The following is a 25,558-nucleotide window of genomic DNA, read 5'->3' as shown; positions in this document are numbered from 1 at the left end:
AGTCAACATGGTCTTGCGAAAGGGGAATCTTGATTAACCAATTTATTAAAGTTCTTTCCAAAAGTCAAAAGTAAAGGTTTAATCTTGAGATTCTAATCTCAGTCTAATGCAATTCTTTTGAAATATCTCATCATTAGCATACCAGCTACAATTTTATAAATTACAACTTTCTTTACAGAAAAATTGTACCTATGAGAAACTTTGAGTTGAAGTAATATTCCATTTTAATTATCAATAAAGCTTTTTTGTGAATACACTTTGAATCTTTTTTTTAATTCTGTAGATTTGCAAGCCAAATTACTGAAGTTCAATGAGTAGTTGATTAATATTCAAATGCAATAAAATGTAAATCTCTAAATTTGTCTGCCATTCTTTTCTAAGCTACCATCTGATAAATTCAAGTTCAGTACTTGGTATGAGCTGGAAGGAAATAACATCAAAGGTGCTCAACTTCATTGTCCAAGAATCAGAACAGGTAACACCATTATAATAAAAATCAAATCCTAAAGATGATAAAAAGAACAAATTGTACTATCTTAGTCAAATTTTAAGAGTCATACGAGTTTCTGCAGGTATGGCCTTATAAAATCCATAAATTACTTTTATAAAATATATAGATTGACAATGGGCTTGCATTGGGTCATGTAGCAGCTATTTTTAAGGCATTATGCAGCTTCCTAAGAGCCTAAATAGTAGCTCGGAAGCATGTGCACCAACTGGAAGTGCATTACTCACTACATTGGATAAGAACAAGCAAGAGGTATTCTTCACCCATGTCTGAATCAGGTATTTGCTCCAATGCTGGGTTGGCTTAGAGAAAACTAGTATGAAGCTTCTCCTTAATAAAATGTAAGTATTCACTACAACTAGCTTCATAATCACCACTGCTACAGGTCTGAGAATCCTCTCAGCAAAGATCGAGGTCCCCTATTCCTCTCTGAAATGACAAACATAAGCTACATCCACATACCCAAACCCAATCCCTTGTTTCCTTCTATGAGGCTCTGATCTCTTCTATTGGGCCCCAGTTTCAAAATGAGACTCTACCAGTGATATCTTGCCATTTCCCATGTTCCCTTCCACTCTCGCAGCACCAAATTGGAATATCTCCATCTCGTTTAGCATCATCTTTATTACATTGAAGTTCAAAGTTTGACATCTTCAAACCTCACCATTTCTGTCTGCAGAAATGAAGATGTGCCTGGGAGATGCCCAGAAATGGCTGCTCCAAACTTAACCTCCTTTAACTTCAGTTGATTATAATATTATCAAATTACAATAGGTTCAGGAACTTTAAATACATGGGCAGTAATCTAGATAATATACAGAGTATGAAAATGTGTTGTTGGAAAAGCGCAGCAGGTCAGGCAGCATCCAAGGAACAGGAGAATCGACGTTTCGGGCATCAGCCCTTCTTCAGGAATGAGGAAAGTGTGTCCAGCAGGCTAAGATAAAAGGTAGGGAGGAGGGACTTGGGTGAGGGGCATTGGGAATGCGAAAGGTGGAGGAAGGTCAAGGTGAGGGTGATAGGCTGGTGTGGGGTGGGGGCGGAGAGGTCAGGAAAGAGATTGCAGGTTAGGAAGGTGGTGCTGAGTTCGAGGGATTTGACTGAGACAAGGTGGGGGAGGGGAAATGAGGAAACTGGAGAAATCTGAGTTCATCCCTTGTGGTTGGAGGGTTCCCAGGCGGAAGATGATGCGCTCTTCCTCCAACCGTCGTGTTGCCATGGTCTGGCGATGGAGGAGCTGAAATGTTCCGCAAGTAGGCGGCCTGCCTCCCCAATATAAAGGAGGCCGCCTACTTGCGGAACTTTTCAGAGAACACCTCTGGGATACCCGGACCAACCAACTCAACCACCCCGTAGCCCAACACTTCAACTCCCCCTCCCACTCCACCAAGGACATGCAGGTCCTTGGACTCCTCCATTGCCAGACCATGGCAACATGACGGTTGGAGGAAGAGCGCCTCATCTTCCGCCTAGGAACCCTCCAACCACAAGGGATGAACTCAGATTTCTCCAGTTTCCTCATTTCCCCTCCCCCACCTTGTCTCAGTCAAATCCCTCGAACTCAGCACCACCTTCCTAACCTGCAATCTCTTTCCTGACCTCTCCGCCCCCACCCCACACCAGCCTATCACCCTCACCTTGACCTTCCTCCACCTATCGCATTCCCAACGCCCCTCCCCCAAGTCTCTCCTCCGTACCTTTTATCTTAGCCTGCAGGACACACTTTCCTCATTCCTGAAGAAGGGCTGATGCCTGAAACGTCGATTCTCCTGTTCCTTGGATGCTGCCTGACCTGCTGCGCTTTTCCAGCAACACATTTTCAGCTCTGATCTCCAGCATCTGCAGTCCTCACTTTCTCCTTGAATATACAGAGTATGACAAGAAGGCTTAGAGCATACAAATGTAAGAAAACGTCAGTGGATAAGGTCAGAGAAGAAAAAATGGCAAGAAGAGAAGAATTCAAAGCTCTTTATTTGAATTAATGCAATATTCATAACATGATGGAAGAATTAATTGCAGAACTGTAAAGAATTGAGCATGATACAGTCGCTGTTATAGAGATATGGTTAATGGTTGGAATCTGAATATGTGAGGATATTTGATATTTCAGAAGGACATGAATTAAAGAAGGTCAACATTGCTGAGATAGAATGCTAGTTAAGAGAAAACTAGTTATAAGCTTCTCTTTAATAAAATGTAAGTACTCATTGCAATTAGCTTTATAATCACCACTGATTCAGTTCTCAGAATCAGCCCAGCATGGAGCAAAGATCAAGGATTTTTTGAGGATTCCAAATCATTGTACTTATGCCAAGATATGAGTCATCTACAATTACCCTATAAATTATGCAAATGAATAAATATTTTTGGGAGGTTTAAAGGTTAGCCTTTAAAAATGATCAACAGAACATGTCAATTCAATGAAATTTGTGTGTTGAAAGGCCCTCCATCACAGCATCTGTTTTTCAAAGATGGAAGAAGAATTTCAGCTGAGAGGAAGCAAAGCCAAAGCCAAGCTACACTGGATCAGAGATTACTGGAAAACTGGGAGAACTGCCTGGTGAGAGCTAGCTTTTTTTTTGTTTGTGGAAAAGCATCAGGAACTTCAGAGGGCTCCAATAAACTTAAGGGAAATATTTCCTCAGGATAAGACAAAGCACAAAATACATGTTCTAACTCCTGAGTTACTATTTAACAGTCCCAATATTTACCCCACACACCTCCAAATCCACCCAGATGACCTACATTCACCAGACCCTGACCCAACACCCCGGCACCGAACCCCCTTTCCATCCTTATTGGGCCAAACTAGTCCTAACCAGATCATCCCTGTCACCAGACCTGACTCAACCTGATCTGATCCTTCATGCTGCCAGATCTAACCTGATCCCTCTGGTGCCAGACTAGACTGACTCCCCACCCCCCACCCCCACCAACTTCCCTCTCCTCACTGATCACTGGCCTGACACTCCTCAGGACCCAACCTGAACCCCCTTTCTCCCCAGTCTCAACATACTCTCAGCATTAGGGAGGAAGTGAGGGCTGCAGATGCTGGAGATCAGAGTCGAGAATGTGGTGCTGGAAAAGAACAGCAGATCAGGCATTATCCGAGGTGCAGGAGAATCGACGTTTCCTGATGAAGTGCTCTTGCCCAAAACATTGATTCGCTTGCTTCTTGGATGCTGCCTAACCTGTTGTAACCACCACACTCTCAACTCATACTCTCAGCATCTTACAGCTTTACCATTAAAACACAATGATTATGAAACCTAATCAGAATGTATGAGACAATAACTTTCAAAACACCAGCACAGGTATAGTGGTCCAAATGGTCTTCAATGCTGTAAAGTTATTTAATTATTATTAAATAAACGAAAACCAAACTGGTACCTATAAATTTTGAAAATATAATGGCAATAATGCAACACTTTAAAATCTTTTCAAATAATAACTTCTATGATCATTACTATTGACCCAGATTTTTGCCACATCAAGACTGCCAGGCACTAAAAATTCTAGGCCTTTAAATCTTTGAAAACAAAGCCAAGAGAGTTAAAAGAAAAATACAAGATTGCTTTCTTGTTCAGTGTATCTGTTGGCACTGGTTTGAGGATTTTTATTACTGGACGAATGCAGCACAAGGATCCATTGTCACAGTGGATTCCATTTTGTAGTTTTATTGACAGCTACAAATAATTTTGGAATCTTTGATGTGGGAGTTTGAATTACAATGCTTACTGCATTTGAGTAAACTGCATATTTCGTAATGTTTATTCAAATGAAAGGATATAAGTGTTATACATGGGTTTTAAGAATGAGAGTGCATTTTCAATTTAGGGAAGTCAAAAATGCACTGAGTTTTATTCAGTAGAAACTTATATTTTTACATCTTTGCACAGATCTTGAGGTCTCTCATGGTGAATACTAGGTGAGTGGACATTCTAGGTGTAAGGTGGGGAAAACAAGTTAGCACTAAGTTGACAGAGCTGCTGTAAAAGATTATGGGGGAACAATCATAGGCCATGGAGGGTGGTAGGCTTATAAGGTTAGTTGCTGAGAGAGAGACTCACTGAGATCCATGTAAAGGGTGGAGGAGAACATCTTCAACGTAGGCATCCTTGGAAGAGGCTTTGCATAAAACTTATGCACGAAACATCGATTCTCCTGCTCCTCTGATGCTGCCTAACCAGCTGTGCTTTTCTGGCACCACACTCTTTGACTCTGATCTCCAGCACCTACAGTCCTCACTTTCTCCTAGTTGATTATAGGATTAGGTAGAGTGGCAAATGTTGGCTTGAAGGGTATGAAGGCTTATAAAGTCTGGATAGTGAATATAGGTTGGCCTGAGTTGATGTGGATGGGATATTTGGAATACGTACCCAATAGTCTCTGGTTCTGTCCAGGTCACCTGACTCAACTCTCAGGGAATCCTGTCACCTTGGAAAGTGACACCAAAGTTCCAGGCCTCTTTTACCTGGGCCAGCCTTTTGGAACTGGGAAATTCCCTGTTGCTCCACTCCCAATCCAGGAGACAAAATTCCAGGCCTGTGCTTTGCTGGACTGAATGTTAATAATTCTAGCATTCTATCTCAGATGGGCCTACTCAGTATTGACCAGGATCACTGTATAACCTTATGAATTATAAGTAAAAATTACAAGTTTCTAAGCCATTTTAGCTTGTGATATACATCTGCATTTTTTGCCAAAAATTCACAAAAATGTTCATTTCCAACATACAGGAAGTAAACCTATCATACCAAGGCCTTGGTGATTCCTATCAGTTGGAGAACTTTTATAAGATTCTTTGCAGGTTGATTCGAGTGGAAAAGCTGCAGTTGGTGGACAATTTTCTGACAGATCTTAGTTCTGTCAGGTTGCCAAGGTAGGGAATACTTCATTTAACTATTGATCCATAGCTACTCCATTTATTCAGATTTAAACCCTTCCTGTCTAATAACTCCAGTATTTTGTGGAAATATCTGAATGTCTTTGTTACTTGTTCTACATGTTATTATTATATGAAGGGTTTTTTTTTCTGTGTATAGCACCTTCCTTTTGCTATGTTGTTTACCTTTCATCATTTAATGTATAAGGCAGAAATGTCACAGGAGCCCTGAGAGTGTCTGTTTCTTGACTTGATGAAATCCACCATCTCCATTTCTAAATGCATGGAATCATATGCTAGATATCTCCAATTCCAATTCCAACAATCACTACTCCACAAAGTATTGATGGTTCCCTGGGTGAGCATGGAACATGATTGCGTCTGTCCACTGATAATGATTATTTGGCAGTGCATCCCTGCCTAATTGGCAGTGATAACTAAAATGCAATTTAATATAACTTATATACACTTTTAGACATTTAGAAGTGTGGTGGTTTATTTCTGGTGAGGATTGTTTATGTTTATCCTGGGCTTGGCCTGGATAAATTTGTACAGGCCTCCGATTTAAATCATTTCAATCACTAGCTTTGACTTTTAAAAATCTTGAATATTACTGGCCACTAGACAGTGATCCTTAATCCTTTAGAAATTGTGTGCATTGTTAACCACATGAGCTTCTATCACAATTATTTCAAGTAAGTTCCAATTGCTTTTTCTACATTCAGGACAGACCTTCTTTCCAAACCTGTTTATTTCACTTCTGTCACTCATTGTGTTGATGTTTTTTTACTGAAAATCTATACATTCTGGTTTCAGTTAAAATAGCAAAAGGTTTAACTTCCCTAACCTTAGTGTCTTGTACTAATAATTTTTCTATTTCAGCATTTATCTCAATCTTTCGTCATTGAGAAATTTAAGCAACTTACTGCTTTGATTACCCAAATTTATCTACAGTTTGGTAGTCTTTCGATTCAAACTGGAAATAATATGTTTATTCTGTTTCTACAGATGTAAAGAACTTAATCTCAATAAGAATCATTTAACAACGTTTGAACAACTGCCGAAAATTCCCCAAATTCAACATTTATCAGTAAATGAAAACAACATAGCCACATTAAAAGGACTTAATGAACTGGGAGGAACACCAATCGAATCGCTAACTTTGAAAAGGAACCCCTGTGAATTCCAGGATAAGTACAGACCCAAGTAAATTTTCTTGGAAAATATTAATTATAAATGTAAATCACTCGTTGCTTAAATCTGAGGGTCACTTTTAAATATGATTGCACAGAAACCTTTAACAACATCATTGCCAAAGACTGGGGAAACATTACAAATTATCACCAATAATTCTGTCTTCTAAATCTACACATCTTATGAAGTAAGTTAAAAAGAAAGCAGACAACTTGTTTGCATTTGAATTTGAAGTGTTCTGAAACACCATGTAAAATGTTGGTGTGTGATTATAATGCAGTTTCTTTTGTTTTAGAAGCTATTTCAGACAGCAAACACTCTCAGATCATGCTCTCCAACTGCGCCTCCATGTATCAATATGTCATCCATGTGACATATTGCTCCATAAAGATCTTTAAAAAATATTTTACAAAGTCCATTGATAAATCTCTGAAATAAGACAACCCCACATCATAATCTGTTCAACAAAATATCCCAAATGGAGTTAAGAATATAGTAAGCAACTTGTTTGCTCATCCAGTGGCAGTTGTGGAATCAATTATTTTCTTGAAGCTTTGTGAAAAATTCTACTTTTGGATAGATCATCTAAATTCTCATCAATCATATACATAGGGTGGATTCTCTCATCATCATCTTGTTGAGCTGTGAAAGGACAACACAAATTCAAATGGTACAATTAATCTTAGGAACAGGAACTATGCTCAAGCACCATTAGTTTGTTCTTGTGACTAGGGAAATGATGCCCATTCTTGTTATTTCTTCAAACTATTTCTGAACTTGCTTCATTAATATGTGCAGAATATTTCTGGGTATACTGAAACATAAGGATTCAGAGCCTTTCTTCAAAGTAATGCTGTATTCATATTCAGGTTTCATAACATTTTAAATAAACTCTTAAACAATTCTTGCTGTTTAACCTCTTCCACAATTTGAATAAGTTTGAAGTTAAGGCACGTATTCAAACTCAGGAATGAGAATTCTTAATTGAGAAGTAGGCATAGCTTTCTACAATTCAGCATCCCCTTTATTAGAGAGGTTTATTTTGTAGTATATCATTTATCTTAAGTATTTATGCCTCCTAGACCATGTAGCTACAATGCTGTTAGCTGCACAGTGTTTCTTTAACCATGGTTACCTTTATACTAATATTGTGACACTTGTCCCATTGCCTAAGTTAAAAGTTGTGAGATGACCATTGACATAAATATTAGCGTGTCTAAATGTATGGTCTGGAAACATTTATTTTTCCCAGGAACAATTTGCAGGAAGGCACAATGGTTCAATGGTTAGCACCGCTGCCTCACGGCACCAGGGACCTAGGTTAGATTTCACCCTAGGGGATTGTCTGTGTGGAGTTTGCAAATTCTCCCTGTACGTGTGTGGGCTTCTTCTGGCTGCTCCAGCTTCCTGACATAGTTCAAAGTTGGGCAGGTTAGCTGGGTTGGCCGTGCTAAATTGCCCATAGCGTCCAAGGAAATGCAGGCAAGGTGGGTTAGCCATGGGACTTGCAAGATTACAGGAATAGGGTATGGAGCAGAAATCTTGGTGGGATGTTCTTTGGCAGGCCGATGTGAACTTCATGGGCTGGAGGCATAAATACTTAAGATAAATGATATACTACAAAAAAACCTCTCTAATAAAGGGGATGCTGACTTGTAGAAAACCAATGCCTACTTCCCAATTAAGAATTCTCATTCCTGAGTTTGAATACATGCCTTAATCACTGTAGAGATTCTATGATTTTAGCTTTTTCTTCTTTTGAAGACTTCAGCTTTTTGATTTTGATTTCTTGTTTTTTTTTCTCCCTAGAAACTGTGTCCTAAGCTTGAACCGTTTTCTTTAACTGCAACTGCATGAGGTGACAGCTAAAGCATTCACTTTTAATAGCCAAGCAATGTCTGTGCCTGTAAGATTCAGTAATGTTGAACAAGGACTTTTAGTGTCTGGTGCCTGTCCTACTCTCTCTATTGATTTCTCACATGCATCATTTGTGATTTTGTGCCTTTGGAATTGAATAGACTCTGCTGATCTCCTATAGTAAGGTTGATATTCCCCTCTTAGAATTGATCTCTGTATCTTTGGGACTTCTGTTTAACTCAGCTTGCTCTACATAGTCAGGCCTCTTTTGGACTATAATAAAACTCTGACTCATCAGCAACTCTACAACATTTCTGACTTGCATGAATTCGGATTGGAAGTCAATATAGTCGCATTTCTCCATTTATCTGTAGCTATCATTAATAAAATCTTCTATGGATTCATCTAGATGCTAAACTCTGATTAAATCTTGCTCTTTCAAAGATTCTATGAGGTCTGAGGTTGGCATAATTGTCAAAGGCTTTCAAGAGTTATAAAATAATCTGTTGCTTCTTCCACCTTTTGGCAAGCTACATCGTCAGTTGGATCCAGAAGTGTATCTACTTGTATAATTCATGGTTTACTGTCTAATTTGGAAGCCATTCTGTGCCTCAGAGTCTCTCTTTCTCCAAGATATCTACTTACATGTGGCCCACCTTTAAAAGTACACCTTCCTGATATTTTGTCTGGTGCTATGTCTTCCTAATGTGGTTCTATGTCGGATGACTTTTATTTCAGAGTAACTACAATTCTGCTGCTGTATTGAAGAGTTTCTTATGTTTTGCATCTAAAATATATATTGTCACTTTCTCATGTCCAATATGGAAGATACATGCTTTTAATTACTAAAATGCTTTCAAGGAGCTATGAACCTGCACTCCAAGGTCTCTTTGTTCAGCAACACTCCCTAGGACCTTACCATTAAGTGTATAAGTCCTGCTAAGATTTGCTTTCCCAAAATACAGCACCTTGCATTTATCTGAATTAAACTCCATCTGCCCCTTCTCAGTCCACTGGCTCATCTGGTCCAGATCCTGTTGTAATCTGAGGTAACTCTCTTCGCTGTCCACTACACCTCCAATTTTGGTGTCATCTGCAAACTTACTAACTGTACATCTTATGCTCGCATCCAAATCATTTATGTAAATGATAAAAGGTAGAGGGCCCAGTACCGATCCTTGTGGCACTTCACTGGTCACAGGCCTCCAGTCTGAAAAACAACCCTCCACCACCACCCTCTGTCTTCTACCATTGAGCCAGTTCTGTCTCCAAATGTTCTCCCTATATTCCATGAGATCTAACCTTACTAATCAGTCTCCCATGGGGAACCTTGTCGAACACCTTACTGAAGTCTATAGAGATCACATCTATTGATCTGCCCTCATCAATATTCTTTGTTACTTCTTCAAAAAACTCAGTCAAGTTTGTGAGACATGATTTCCCACGCACAAAGCCATGTTGACTATCCCGAATCAGTCCTTGCCTTTCCAAATACATGTACATCCTGTCCCTCAGGATTCCCTCCAACAACTTGTCCACCACTGACGTCAGGCTCAGTCTATAGTTCCCTGGCTTGTCTTTACCACCCTTCTTAAACAGTGGCACCACGTTTGCCAACCTCCAGTCTTCCGGCACCTCACCTGTGACTATCGATGATACAAATATTTCAGCAAGAGGCCCAGCAACCACTTCTCTAGCTTCCCACAGAGTTCTCGGGTACACCTGATCAGGTCCTGGGGATTTATCCTCCTTTATGTGTTTCAAGCACTTCCTCCTCTGTAATCTGGACATTTTGCAAGATGTCACCATCTATTTCCCTACAGTCTATATCTTCCATATCCTTTTCCACAGTAAATACTGATGCAAAATATTCATTTATTCTGTGGCTCCACACAAAAGCCGCCTTGCTGATCTTTGAGGGGCCCTATTCTCTCCCTAGTTACCCTTTTGTGGTTTTATTGAATAATTCCTAACCTGTATACTTTAACTAAATGATTCTTGCCTTCACTGTGGATCTTATGAAGGATCTCCCAGATTTTCTGTGGCATGAATGAAGTCTTCCAACCTTTCTTTCCCTGTTTAAACCAACTCTGCTTCAGCTTTTAATCTAACCAATGTTCTAACTTTAATTATTGGCATTGCGCTATCCCTGGGTCTGCAACCTTTGACTTATATCAGTTTTGTGGTTCTTTCCTTATGATGAAGATGTGTTACTTAATGAAAACTCAATTGCTCAAATTTCATAAAAGGCAAATAAAAAGACATTGGAACATTTATTTTTAAACAAGGCATTACTTGGTAGTCACCTGCCTTGTGGGAATTGCTTCTTTACTGAAGGTCCTTTCTATGTACTTGTCAAGTTGCAGTATCTACTTTGGAGATTTGGTTGGTGCCCAGCCTTGAAGGAAAGGAGCTGCACAGTTTAACTGTTTTGTCTCCAGCAAAGTCTTTGTGGATTCAGTGTGATTTCTGGAGCTCTGGTCCAACTACTCCCATATGAGAAGCCTTTGACTATGTCCATTGTTGTTTCCCGACTGACTGCAATTTCATAGGTCCCCAGTAATGACTGTATGCGTTCAGCAGCACCCATCTTGTGTGGCAGATCATTTACTGGGAGCAATATAAACACCTGAAACCTTATCCTCCTGGCCAATTTGTCTTGAAATTTTCAAAGCAAAACATTTTGTTTATATTAATTGAATCTCTCCAACGGAAGTGAAAAATCTGTCTCTCACCACCAACTCCTCACCCCCCACCCCACCTAACCTGGTGTGTTGTTTGTATGTTTGTTTTGAGTTTTTTATAAGTGTAACCATTTTTACTTTCATATTACAACCAATGTGTGTTAACTAATTCAGCAATTTTGTGTTTATTAAAGGAACCTGGATAATAGATCTTTTTATTTTAAGTCTAATACAGAGAAAACATATGATTTGCTGTATCAAGAACTGGTTAAATCAATTAAATTTATGTTGTGACCAGTGGAGTAATGGGATTAGAGAATGACTGACCATGCCCTCCTCTGCCTTGTTCTTGCCAAAGTGCCTTGTGGTGCCTGCTTGCTATGACGGTAACGTTCATTCTGAGCTCTAAGTATTGTTTTTACTTCTCGCTTTTGTAGTCTGAATTGATGCATGTTTTAAAGCTTCCCCTGACCACCAGGGATTTTAAGCTTTACTGATGGAATCTCTACTGTCCGTTGCCTCACTGCTGAACTCGAATTCAGGACTGGTCTCACAGATCTTTGCATTAGGACAGAGCCTGTATCCTCCTCGGATTTATTAATCCTCCTTCTATGAAAAGTAGTTAATCCTCCTGCAGCAGCATACCTCTCACCAGCTGTGAAATGCTCTTGCCATTCCCTAAAGTATTCTGCTTTGTTGAGGATTGCTATGAGGATTACTTCTGTAACTTTTGCCAAAGTGCTGTATGAGCAGGTGACTTTAAACTGAGATGAAGATCTCACAGTGCTGCTAACCATGTGTTGTATGAACAGTCAAATCAAATCCGAAACACTGCATAGCATATTGCATGATGTAGCAGATCATCTGTGCTTTATGAACTGTTACTCATGCTGAGGGTTGCTGCCAACATTCTCTTTAAGTGTAGGAAATCAGAGGAGATACTGTGTCACGTGTGGTAAAGGAGAACCAGTTCCTGGTCTCCAAGAGTCTCTTGTATTTGACAAGTTATGATTTATTATATGTTAGACATTGAGGAATGCCAGATGTTGTGTCTCACTTCTTCAAGATCCAAAGCCATTCTTCCCATAAATTCATACGACACTATCACAGTGGGTAGTGTTAACAGTACTCTCAGTATTAACCCTTTCAGATCTATATAAACCAGATATCATTTTATTGTCAATATTTTTAGCTACTAACGGTCAGGATGCAAATCCAAGTTACAACCATCTGCGCTGCCCAACTTCTCACTATTAGAGATTTCTGCGTCTTTGTCAGAAAACTTGAAAGTTGCTAACATTTTGGTATTGATATCTACACTCCACCAATATATAAAATATTCAGATTTAAGAATGGAATGTCTGTGGAATTGTTCTTTATCAATCATTATGATTTTGTTAGAAGTTGAGAGATACCTCCTTTACAAGCAGACACTGATTTTCTGTAGCTCTTCCAGAAAACAGCTATGGAGAACTGCCTGACCTAACCTTTTTGAATTTCAGCTTGAACATATATAACTTATACTTCTCACACATCTGATGTGAAATCCCTAACGGAAGTGATTTCTCACCATTTTGTTTCCAGTGCTTTGACAATCAGATAACTGAACTGTCATCTGAATCATCACACCACTTTCTTTCTATAAGAATTTTGACTTGATGGAGTAGTAGGATCCTTGATTAGCCACTAGGAGGAGCTGAGAGGATGTTTGGAGAAAGTTCTGCAATTTGAATGCAATTTTGACAATTGTCAGAAACTGCAACAACTTTTTTTCTTTTACCAAACAATTATTCTTCATGCGCTTTGCTTTGACCAGAATGATATGAACTCATGTCATTACTGATTCATTATAAGGTAGCATATCAACCTCCACTGATAATTCAGAGTGTTATTTGCCTGACAATGAATATTAGGGAAAAGAATGGGCAACGTATGGTAACAATATAAGAATATGCATTTGACTTTTTACATAAACAGTGGATGGTGCAATTCATTGAGAAAATAATTCTGTGAATGCAATGATCATCCGAACACAGCATGGATCATTGGGAAGTACTATATTAATAGTCAATGATATGCATCATCTATTGAATCAACATATCCAGATACAGTGTGCAAGTATTTCATGCTTCACAATGCATCCAGAGATGGACAAACATGAATGAATGCCAATAATGTTCTCCTTTAGTACAACATGGAGAAAATTGCTGTCATCAATATCAGAGAAACAAGCACTGCAGAATTACCAATACTCTTATCAGTCCTCCTTCCACAGCCATTAGTGGCTCCTGGCATTCAGGACTTGCACATAATTACATATCACTCATAAATGTCTTCCAAGAATGCCAGGCTTACACACTGTCACATAATGCAGTTATTCAGCTGTGGTAGGCAATGCAGGCAAACATTGCAAAATAATCACAGGCATTCTGTAATTTCGCTCCCAGGTCAAGGTAATCCTAAATTACCAACGGCAGCATAAAAGGCAACACAGACAGCTGCATCTCCTGAGTCTTAACAGGAGGTTTTCCAAACCTAAGCATTGGCTGTAACATAGCCCAAGCCATCTGACATCACTGATAATGTTGCCAATGACGATATGTTCCTGCCATACACTTTGTCAAATTCAGCAACTCAATACAATATCCCAACTACAATCTATGAACTCCACAAGAAAATTATTCAAAATAACCTTATGTGCAAGTTGGATGTCTTGTCTTTTAACTAACATTGGCGATGGATCTATCTTACAGGAAATGTATGGTCTTTGGTGAGTGACAAAAGAGAGTATATTGAGAGGGCCTGAATTGTCCACGTTTGTAAATTGTGCTTCAAATTAGATGATATGGCAGTTTGATGTTAAAATGATATCAATTTGGATATTTTCAGGGGTTGCATAGAAAACACAAATGAGGTCTCCTTCCCAATATGGGGTGTCACATGGACCATCCCAAAAGCAGCCAGAGACACCAGAGGCTCCACTGAAAGGTCTTTGGTTTTTAGATCACTGCATTATCATCATTGAGGGTAGTGCTCTGGGATCCATAGTTTGGGGAAGTGGCCTGGGGTCTGACAGTACAGCGATGATACTACAGGACCTGTAGTTTTTTGAAGTAAGTTTCAGTGTCTGACATCACAGAGTGAATTCCCGAATCTGAGGAACAGTGGAGAGGGAGGTTCTGGTAACCATGGGAAAGTCCTGGATTCTCGGCTAAATGTTACATTCTTCATCAGAAATTACAAGCAGAAATCACTTCCCATATCTTCATGTAAGCTTAACTGTTTGCTCAATATTTTCCAAATTAAACACCTATTTTAAGTCACAACTTTGCTACTTTCAGATTTTGCAGTAATTTCTTCCCCCCCCCCATGGATTTAGTCATTACAAGAAGCAGCTCTGAGTCTGCTACAAATTGAAATTAGAAATTAATTAAGCACTTGACAAAACAGGGTTGATTGTCTACTTATTTGGTGTATATTTGTGTGTTAATAATTTGAAAAGCCAGTTTGATTGGCCAGGGGCTGTAATCTTTTAAGCCAGGAATAAAGGTGAATGGGCAGACAGTTGGAAATCTCTACATCAAATTGTTAGTGTACTTTGTACAAAGGAAGAGCCAATAGACCAGAGTCCAAGCCCCACCTACTCCAAAGGGGTCTAATAACAGAAGTTTGTTTAGAAAATATCTATACCTGAGTTAGCACTTAGAAGTGGCTTCCCCCCTTTAAATTCTACAGTGGCCTGCTGGTCCCTACTCTCCTCTGAAGCCTCCAGTTGCTAATGAGAAAAGACCAGGCAAATTAAGCTGATTGGGAATGGCACCAAACATTTGAAATTTGGTATTGACACAAATAATAGCATAATGTTATTCCAGTTTAGCTCTTAGAGGAACAGAAAGGCAGGGAACTGGATTGGAACTTAGTTAGATTTTATTTTTGGGCACAAGATAGGTCTATAGTTTATCTTTTTTTTGTCAGAGAGTGCACATGATCAAACATATCAGAAGTATAATGACTGTCATTTTGTCAGTACTTCCTTTAATGAGTGAGGTCAATTGTACATAAAGCTAGAAAGTTTAACACCCATTGAGGACCTATTTTGTAACTGGACTGCAATTGAGCAAGTGCTGTGGCATGCTAGAGTCAGTTTCTCAGGCTTAAAGCTGTGAAATTAATCATTTTATACTCACTCTTTTTCCATTTCAATAATGACAACCAATTAACTGTTACAAAATCCAAGACTGAGAAAACATAATACTTAGGGAATAAAATTGTGATGTCTTCTGATTGACTGATTTAAACCATGAGGAAAAAAAAATAATTTTACTTTAAAAGTTTAAGAATGAATGTTTCATTATTTCCAGAGTGTTCTCTTCATTGCCAAACCTGAAGATATTAGATGGAATTCCTAAGTTGCTAGTTGACTGTGCACCAGTGGACCATCCTGTAATCTCCAGAACATGCACTATTTCCTAACTATTAATGAAGAGCTGCTTTTGCAAGACAGTTTCATAAATCTCTTTTAACCATTTTTAATCATGGTTAAATAACTTAGAAGTAATGAGTGTTGAATATATATTACATGTTACTTTTTAATTTAATTATTCAGAAAATGTTTTAAATTGTTTAAAAAGTGCTGATGAATTACATTGGTGCATAAATATGTTCACAGAATAATGCTTTTCAGATGTGTAATAAACAAATCCAATTCAATTTTACATATGATTTTGTCTAAAGAGTCTTTGAAAATGCTTGTCACAGATTACAAGATAGTTGTGACATTCCAAGCATCTTTGTTCATAATCCAAAAAGAACCTCAAATCCCTCCAATACAGTGTCAAATTGGTTCTCAAGAGATTCCAGATCATTTGACACTACTGTGGAATTAGGCAAAGGTGAGGACTGCAGATGCTGGAAACCAGAGTTTAGGTCAGAGTGGTGCTGGAAAAGCACAGCAGGTCAGACAGCATCAGAGGAGCAGGAAAAAAAAAATCGACATTTTGGGTAAAAGCCCTTCCTGATGAAAGGCTTTTGCCCAAAATGTCAATTTTCCTACTCCTCAAATGCTGCCTGACCTGCTGTGCTTTTCCAACACCACGCTGATCTAAACTACTGTGGAACTGTCCTTGGTGATCAGATTTATACACAGCACCTGCCCAGAGCATTCAATCCAATCATGACTTCCTCTGAAGGTTGTGCAGTTCATACAATTTACTTGTTTTGTTAATTGCATTCTGCATTGATTAAATATGTAGCATCATTAAACAGGTGATAGTAATAGATATTTTATTGGACTAGTCATCCAGATATCTCAACCAACAACATAATAATGTCATTCCAAATCCACTACCTATTTGAGATGTTGAATTTGGGTTAAAATAATTGAAAATTCCAATGTTATTCTTTGGCCACCTATGGATGGGAAATAAATATAGTACCAGCCTTGACAGCAATTCAGAGTGAATTGTGAAGCCCATTTAGACTTCCACATTTCTCTCAACTGGAGTCCTAACATTTTTAGCAACATTTATTGAAGAGACATAATTTTCCTGTTTCTTATGTAAACTTACCAGTACTGTATTAATACAAAATTAAATCAATCCATCTTCTCCCAAGATAATTTGCCCGAGGTTTGGTACTTTTTGAGCTTTCTCTTCTGATTCCATTAATATAAAAGCAATAAAATTTGAATAATGCTGCATTGCTGTTTGACTTAGAAGCAATACATATTGTTTTAATCTCAGCTGATGGTTGTAGGTCAAGCAGATATAAATATATGAACTTGGAGCAGAAGTAGACCATTTGACCACTTTAGCCTGCTTCACCATTCAATAAGGTAATGGTTGATATATTTGTATTCTGAATTCTATACTCCCATTTACCCATGATAATCTTCTCTTGCATAAACGGGATCTATCCATCCCTGTCCTAAAAAACATTCAATGACCCTACTTTCACTGCATTCTGAAGAATAGTTTCAAAGATGCACAGCCCTTTGAAAAAAAAGTTCTCTTCATCTCTGTCCTAAAAGGAAAAATCCTAATTTTAGAAGTGTCCCCTCGTACTGATGCACCAGCAAGAGGAAAAATCCTTTCCACATTCACCTTGTCAAGGCCCCATACACCAATCAAGTGTATGTATCACTTTTCTAAATTCCAATGGAAACAAGCCTAGTTTGCCTAAACTATCCTCATTAGAAAACCTACTCACTCCAGAAAATGATTCAATACGTCTTTTCTGAACCACTTGCTGAACATTTATCTCCTTCCTTAAACAAGGGAACCTTAAATGCACACCTGATTTGGAGATGCCAGTGTTGGACTGGGGTGTACAAAGTTAAAAATCACACTACACCAGGTTATAGTCCAACAGGTTCATTTGGAAGCACTAGCTTTCGGAGCACTGCTCCTTCATCAGGTGATAATGGAGAATAAGATTGTAAGACACAGAATTTATAGCAAAAGTTTACAGTGTGATGTAACTGAAATTATATGTTGAAAAAGACCTGGATTGTTTGTTAATTCTCTCATCTTTTAGAATGACCATGTTGGTTTCAGTTCTTTTATGTGTAAATCACAAAACCTTTTTTAAAAGTTACATTCTCAAGTGCACTTTAACAATTGGTGTCATCTCGGCCCAGATAAGATATTGAAGGTGTTAACTCCCTGTGAGGCTGTCTGTGCCACAATGGTCAGGCTGATTCTTATCTAAAAAATGGATTTACAGGATTCATGCAGTTTTTGAGCAAAATAAAATGTAATTCTGCAAGTACAAATTCACCCCACAAACTTATATGTGTATGGGTGCATGTGGGTGTATGTGTGTGGGGGTGGTGGGAATTATGAGTGTCTGTGAGAGAGTGTGTATATGTGTGTGCGTACACACCGTCTCACAGACACTTATACCCCCCCCCCCCCCGCCGCCCCAACCACAGAGACACACACTCACACTCGGTAAATCAGAGAGACGGGGACCAGGATCTTTCATTGCATTTCAGATATATTTGATCAAATATATATAGTCAGATTTAGTAGTATCAGGCATCCATTCAGTCAAAGAACGCAGGTGAGAAGCAAAGAAAAACAGATTAACTGAAAATTTATTTAATTTCTGCTTTTATTTTGATCCTGTTTGTTCATAAATAGTCCATTACTTGACACAGCAAGCTTAAACTTACCTTGCTAACAACAGATACTCTGAAATTTACTGCAGTACAAGAGAATAAATGATGTGCCATACTATGTCCATATTTTGATCCATAATTATTAATATCATTTAAATTAAAGAAACATTTCCACAACAAAATTACATGTATCTAATTTTGTTTGTTGATTGTAATAGTAATGAAAAGGGCACAAAACTTCTTTCCGAAAAGAAAAATATGATATTTGGTATTCATAATAACATTGCTCTGCTGCACAACTATGAATGGATAACAGTCACCTTTTTGCCAATTGACTTAGACAACATTCAGGCTTGATATGATGTGACAAGTAATATTAACACCACAAAAGTGCTAAGCAACGAATCTAACCATCTCCCTTAATATTGAATGGCATTACTAACTATGAATACCGATTATCAACCTCACAGGAGCCTTACCATTGATCACAAACTTAACTTTACCAGCCTTTGACAAAGTAGGGTGATAAGAGCAGGTTAAAGGCTGAAAATTTTGCAATAACATATTCATACAGCCTATAATCTATCAGGAGTGTGATGGAATATTCTCCACTAGCCTGGAGGAGTGCAGCTCCAAATGCACCAAAAATGCATGACACCGTCTAGCTCAAAGCAACCCATTTGATTGCCACCACACACATTATACTTTGAAAATCTGAGTGATTGGCATCTTTATAACCAGTGGTAAAAACAGTATTTCCAGATAGTAATGGATTAATGACTAATATTTTAAAGATCTTTTTTCATGCATGACATTATTACTAATAGCTCTGCATAGAATGTATATGGCAATTGGGGGCTTGGTCACAGCTTGGTCTGGAGTTTATGAAGTGCAATGGGCATAAGAATAAGGGGGTACAGGTAGACCGGGGGACTACTGAGGGATTACGATGAGTGGATGAAGGGGCATACATTGGGATTGGGTGGGGAGGGGGGGGTATAGGTGAGAACATTTGAACTTACCTTTCAAAAGGTTTCAATATCCAGACTATGGTTCACAATATCTTGAAGGTTCAGTGATTCAGAACTCCTCGAAAACCTGGCCTATGGAGGACTAGGACTTTTAAGTGGAGCCAGGCAGGATGGGGGTACTGATTTGCAACCTACAATAACCCACACCTTCATACAATTTTGACATAAATTGAGTGCACTGGGAATAGGGGTTGGCAAAATGAAATCGGTCCCTTCTATCTTTGGAAATCATTGAGATTCCATGGAAGTCCAACTTGAAATCGCTATTTCCTAGTTTAACTTATCTCCTTTGCTCCTTTTGACCTAGATTTCCCAAGAGACTATTTAATATTATAATAAAAGCTTTCTTTACAGCCATCTGATCATTTCTGTGTAGATTCCAGTTATCTAATGGCTTACTTGTCCAGATGTTCAGAACACTTCCTGTGTAAAATAACTTCATGCCAAAACAAAGTAAATGGCTACTTCCACCTTTGAGGTCCAACTGCATGGAGTCTTCTGGACCAAAGGTTCCAACAGATTGCTTACTAAAAAAGTTTCATATTTTCAGGAAAACAGGCCTTATCTTTGAACAATAAAACATGAAAAATAACTCCACTAAGGTTATTCATAGTATAGGAGCTACATAATATTTTTAGGGGAAATAACTGCTTTTGATTTTCTTTCAGCCTCTATATGGGAAATAACTAACATCAAAAATTTAGCAATTTTAATTAAACATAGTTCATTTGAGAAACAGATTATTAATTCACTATTGCTTCTTATAAAATGGTAGATTCAGAAGAATCTTTCATGTTTATGATTTTTCCAAGATTTCTTCTAACCACGTCCCATCTTATGTTTTGTGAATATCTCTGTGTGCTTATGCCAGCTCCTCCTTCTGTCTCAGGGAGAATCTCCTCAACCCTATATAAAAATACACAGTTCAGATAAAGGAAAACACATTTTTGGCTTAGTTATGAATATGAGAAATCATGAAACATAATTTTCCATATACCCAATATACCACTTGTCATCATCAAAACCCAGAGATCTTCCTGGAACTCCTGAGCGGATCTTCAGAAATGATGGCATTCGTTGCTCTAGAAGCAGTATGGTGGCTGCAATCTGGGAAGGAAAAATGATATGTAGTAACCATGAAAGCACAATCTGTTGTAAATTAATCCAAATGTTTGGTCAAGATATTTATACATATACAGGCACAGACACTGGGAAAATATATTTATCATTAACCTCACAGAAAGTATGAGCTAGTGTTTCTCCTACTGCTTAAATAATTGGATTGAGTATGCCAAGTTACTGCAGTCTTGAAGAAAATTAATTCATCATATCATGCTATATCGCCACAAATGATAGTGCCAAATACAAAAATAGTATATTCCATAAACAAGTGATGCCATGTCTCAGTATGAATTATATTGCCTCACTCCTGATCACAATGTCTGCCTGTCCTTTATTTAATTTGTTGTGGCTAACAAGCTACATTAAAAGAAAGCAAGGTTTACCTGTACTTTCCATAGCTCCTCTGTCTCTGGTGCAATTCTCCAGTATGTGTCATCCATCATTGCAATCAACAAATTTAACAGCAGGAGATATACAAACAGCATATACATGACATAAGCAATATAGATATTGTTGGGAGTCGGCTTGTTATAAGGAAGAGGAATATCCATCAATCCCATCATCAACTCAAACGTGGTGCGCAATGTCATTGAAAAATCCCTAAAATACGGATAATCTGCCAAATTCAGAGTCTGAAACATAAGGTAAAATGCTAGAGGAAAGAAATGAAATACAAGGTCATTTCAGAAAACCATAGAGTTTATCAATTAAAACTTCCACAATCACTACAGTATCCTAAGTGTTATTTTACTTATTCTTTTATTACAATTTATTGATTTGCAGTAAGACCAGGATCAACAATATTTAAAACTAGTTATGTATGTACCTAAAGTCAAAGTATTGATGTTAGTAACTAACACCACATCATTACATTTTAACATTTTGAGCAAAGATTATAGAGAAAAAAAGTGGCAACTTAAAATTAAACAATGAAGAATGGTTTGATACCAAAACTGGTTCAGGAGAGCAAGTATTTCTCCCAGCTAACAATATGGCAGTTAGACAATTATAATGAGCAAGCACTGGTGATGCACATCTAGACCTGCAATTAAAATTACTGTTCTTTTTTAAAAACAGAGGTTTGATGTAGGGAGGAGCACACATTCTCCTATTCTAAATTACTTCTTTATCAGCAGCAAGAGTTTAACTTATAAAATTAGACCAAAACATTTTCCAGCTGCCATTCTACTTTTTTAGAAAAAGAGTTACAAATGGATATTTATTCAGATGAAACACATACCAAAGGTAAATCCAATGATACAGATAAATACAAGACAGCACCAATGCATAAAATCTCCAAATATTAGCTGTAAGGAAATGAAGATACACAAATATGATATTTGGCTACAATTGCTGTTTATCTCAGCATCTAAAATGGCTGAATGAGTTTAAATCATTAATGATAAAGAATGCAAAAATAAATGATAAATATGTAACTTGATATTCTAAATGAATTGCTTTATCACCAAAAAAGGGCATATTTACCTATTCTCATTAACAATGAAAATATTAGGTAAACAAATCTACAAAAACATTAAAGTACACCAACACAATATCCAGAATGGAATTCTTAGATCTCACTACATACCCTTAGAAATATATTGTTTCAACAATAAGTTTGTTAATTGTAGTTTTTTGATACTTTTCCAGTAGACAAAAATAACATCTGATCTTTGCCTAAATTTGCAACATTTCAAAATCTTATGACATCTATGGAATTAATTTTAGTACTGGTGATAAAAGGAACATTATTCCACAACCAGTGATTTGTGCTTCAAATTGACAGATATGTTTCTGTCTCCATGTTTCTTATTGACCCCCATTCCTCCTCTTGCCCCAAAAAATGGTGATCAAGCATGATTTTGAGGACTCAAAAAACCAATTAAATGAAAATATCCTTTGAAGACATTTCCCAGTTTCCTTCATTAGAGGCTGCCATGTACTTATTTCAGTACCATAATATCTTTAGGTATTTTGTCACATCATGCAAAATGGCCTCTGACCTCTGCAGAACAAGATGTCAGTTGAGTTTTTATTGTCTCTTATTTACAATAGATAAGATTAAATGAATGAATTTCCAAAAATTGATTCCTACCTCTTGGTACCATGTTTCAAGAGGCCCATGACATGAGAAAAATTGCAAGGAAAATAAAAAATGATTGCTTCAATCAATTTTCTAGTTAACGTTTTTAGAGGAGGGATTTCATGATAAATTAAAGGAAAAATTCATTTCAAGGAATAATAGAGTGTATTAAATAATCACTGTCAGCTTGCTTCCATTCATATAATTTATCTTTCAAGAACTACATAGTTGTGGGTTCAAGCCAAACTACTGTATTTGCTAATAAGGGCAGGTGACATTCTCGAATGTGCTGACTTTTGGATCAGTTATTAATCCAAGACAATTTATCTCTTAACTTGAATGAATTGTTATTAAACTGCTTTTAGGTGGATGTAAAAGAACTCCCCTAGCCCTATTGCAAAGAAGGGCAAAGAAGCTATCTCTGATGTCCTATTCAACTTTAGTCCCTCAATGATTAAAAAACAGATTATCTGGTCCTTACTACATTGCTGTTTGTAGGATTTCTGCATAAATTAGCTGCCATATTTCTTATATCACAACAGTGACCACACTTCAACCACATTAAGATTGCTGGCAAGTGTTCTAGTACACAGTGGAGTTGTGAAAATTGTTACAGAAATGCAAGTTCTTTTTATAAAACTGTATCTATCTTTAACTATTGGATAGTGTAGACTTTGAACCAGTAAGAATAAGTTACAATAATATTGAATTCAATATCAAATGAAGTGAAGAACAAAACAATGGAAGAGAAAGAAAGAATGGATTAAGGAGACATGACAGAAAAAAATGTAAATATAAACATCTGTAATTAAAATTTAGTGCATGAGAGTCCACACTTGTAATAATTAAGTTGCAATGCCAAAGAGGTTGGCCAGCTAAAATTAAGATTTATTACACCAATTAAAGGGTATTTAGGCTTAAATGGACAAACCCCTACTTTCAGGCAAATTTAGTTTATAACTATTACTGACATGGCGGAATGACACACTATTTAATTTGTATTGATGGAATGTTAAACATTGAGATACTGTTTTTGAGAATCTAATAATAAAGTGACACATCTTAGACAGCTTTTACCCTTCAAAACATTTACTTTCTCTCGCCTGAAGTTGTTATGTGCTTTGAATATCAATAATGGTGAGGGTTGTTAATGTTACCATAATTTTGACCACAAACTCTGGCCTATTATGTTATAGCTCTTGGCCGACTTTACTAAATGACTTCAGCCTGTTTTCTTACCTTTTGTATTATAATAGAAAACTTCCCAAATGTTTTAAAACCTCTGGCAAAATAGATGGTGTTGCACCACCCGATGATCAAAGCAAAGGAGATTGGAACTGCTTCTCCAGCATCAGCATGGATTCTCATAATGACTGCCACAGCAATTAAAAGGGAGTAACAGACCCTGGAGCAATAGAAAGGTGCATCATGATCAACCATAAGGTCAAACTTGGAGTGAGTCATTTTAGTATTTTATATAGTTATAATTTTGCAAAAATTAGTTATAGTCTTCCCACATATTCTTCCAAAAATATAACATTTATGTGCTGGAGCAACAAAAGAAATCATGAAAAATCATGACACGTTATATAAATGTATATCTATTCAACATTATATGCATTCTCTCTTGGCTCATTAGTGTTGCTCTTCACTGAATACATGTCATGGATACAACATCACTCCCAGTGCAGTAGAAGGAAGTCCTGCACTGTGGAGGCATCGTCTTTCAGTGAGACATTAAAATTATATCCCATCTGCTCTCTCAAGTGGACAACCAGGAGGAAGTAATTTCTAAAGTCCTTGCCAACACTTACCCATGAATCAACAACACTAAAATAGCTCAATTGATTACTAAGCTATTTTGTCGCTCTGCTCTTTATGGTGCCTTTCTTGCAAATTGGTTTCTGTGCTTGCCAACATTGCAGCAAAGCTAATGTAATTGAGACAAAGCTAATGTAATTGAGACAAAGCTAATGTAATTGACATGATTTAAGCCCACTGATTAGCAAACAGTGGGAAACCTGTGTCACTTCTCAAAGGCAAATTAAGCCAGATTAAGTGCTTATCTGGCCAACCTTCCCCAAGAGTTAGGATCCTGAGTAAATGGTGGTTACTGCAGGTAACGCACACAGAGAGGGACCTAGAATCACTGAGGGACACAGGGTACAAGGTGAGTAAGGACAGGATGACAGTCATGGGTGAGATGGCTGTAGGGGTAGCATCTAGATAATTTGGAGATAAAGTGAGGGGCATAGCTTTCAGCGTCCACAACACTGCTCACCCAGGTTCCCCAATTGGGCATTAATTGCTTCTTGCAAAATGGACCTACTGTCTTTTCGAGGTTGACGAACATTGTGGATCTCTCATGTAAATCACAAGGCACCACCAAATTCTGGTGGGCTCAGGTATAACTGACATAATAAGGAGTTTAAATGTCATCCCGCCATAAGCTTATTCATGCCAGAGACGAATGAGTGGTCTTTTCCACAATTAAGTGGACTGATTGCCAAGTTTATTGCCATAACATGCTGTTTTAAGGCCAGTTCTGCACCTCTAAAATAATTAACCAGCTGTGACATGCCTTAAGATTTGTTGTAGCTACGAAGTTGCTATATAAATGCAAGCTTTTTTTTCTTGCTATTCAAACGTATTTAATGTCTGATCACTGACTACCTATAGGGGATTCAAATAAAACTTGATCAGTCATGCAGTAGTCAGCAAAATTACTTTAATCTGTTAACAATTCAACTTTCACTATTTTAAAATTGACTAAAGCCATATGTAAGGTAAGAATTAAGTGGTATACTAGGTTAACAAGATATTTAGTTGTTTCTGGGTTTAAAGCCAGTTATGACAGTCGAGTTATAGACAATCTCAATTTAGTTGTTATTTGAAGTGTATACATTCCATACAATTACAAATATGTGACACCTGCCTGTATTTCAAATGACTTTGAATGGCTTTGGAAAGGCCTGAGCTTGTGAGTCAGTAATCAAAATTTACCGTTCTTTTCTGTTCCTATACTGGGAATATATCTCAAATCAGAGGGGCTACTGAAGAAGGTAGAAACACAC

General features: G+C 37.6%; 2 protein-coding genes across 2 annotated transcripts in view; one reads left to right on the top strand and one right to left on the bottom strand.

The window, feature by feature from the left end:
- Positions 1 to 15,601, top strand: part of LOC140478421 (uncharacterized) — a 39,681-nt gene extending 24,080 nt beyond the window's left edge. Inside the window, exons 5-9 of the mRNA XM_072571687.1 lie at positions 382 to 475; positions 2,950 to 3,068; positions 5,248 to 5,390; positions 6,402 to 6,599; positions 15,490 to 15,601. Of these exons, the coding sequence (XP_072427788.1) occupies positions 382 to 475; positions 2,950 to 3,068; positions 5,248 to 5,390; positions 6,402 to 6,599; positions 15,490 to 15,601 (666 nt within the window). The remainder of the gene's footprint in view (positions 1 to 381; positions 476 to 2,949; positions 3,069 to 5,247; positions 5,391 to 6,401; positions 6,600 to 15,489) is intronic.
- A 3,705-nt stretch (positions 15,602 to 19,306) lies between these two features.
- LOC140478499 (transient receptor potential cation channel subfamily V member 6-like) overlaps positions 19,307 to 25,558 on the bottom strand; it is a 35,719-nt gene continuing 29,467 nt past the window's right edge. Inside the window, exons 13-17 of the mRNA XM_072571757.1 lie at positions 23,724 to 23,889; positions 21,642 to 21,708; positions 20,785 to 21,053; positions 20,277 to 20,386; positions 19,307 to 20,185 (exon numbers count right to left, since the gene is read on the bottom strand). Coding sequence (XP_072427858.1) covers positions 20,041 to 20,185; positions 20,277 to 20,386; positions 20,785 to 21,053; positions 21,642 to 21,708; positions 23,724 to 23,889 — 757 coding nt within the window. The 3' untranslated portion in view covers positions 19,307 to 20,040. The remainder of the gene's footprint in view (positions 20,186 to 20,276; positions 20,387 to 20,784; positions 21,054 to 21,641; positions 21,709 to 23,723; positions 23,890 to 25,558) is intronic.

This window comes from Chiloscyllium punctatum, chromosome 6 (assembly GCF_047496795.1).
Source record: "Chiloscyllium punctatum isolate Juve2018m chromosome 6, sChiPun1.3, whole genome shotgun sequence".
Classification (NCBI taxonomy): domain Eukaryota; kingdom Metazoa; phylum Chordata; class Chondrichthyes; order Orectolobiformes; family Hemiscylliidae; genus Chiloscyllium; species Chiloscyllium punctatum.
This window is presented reverse-complemented; position numbering and strand designations above follow the sequence as displayed.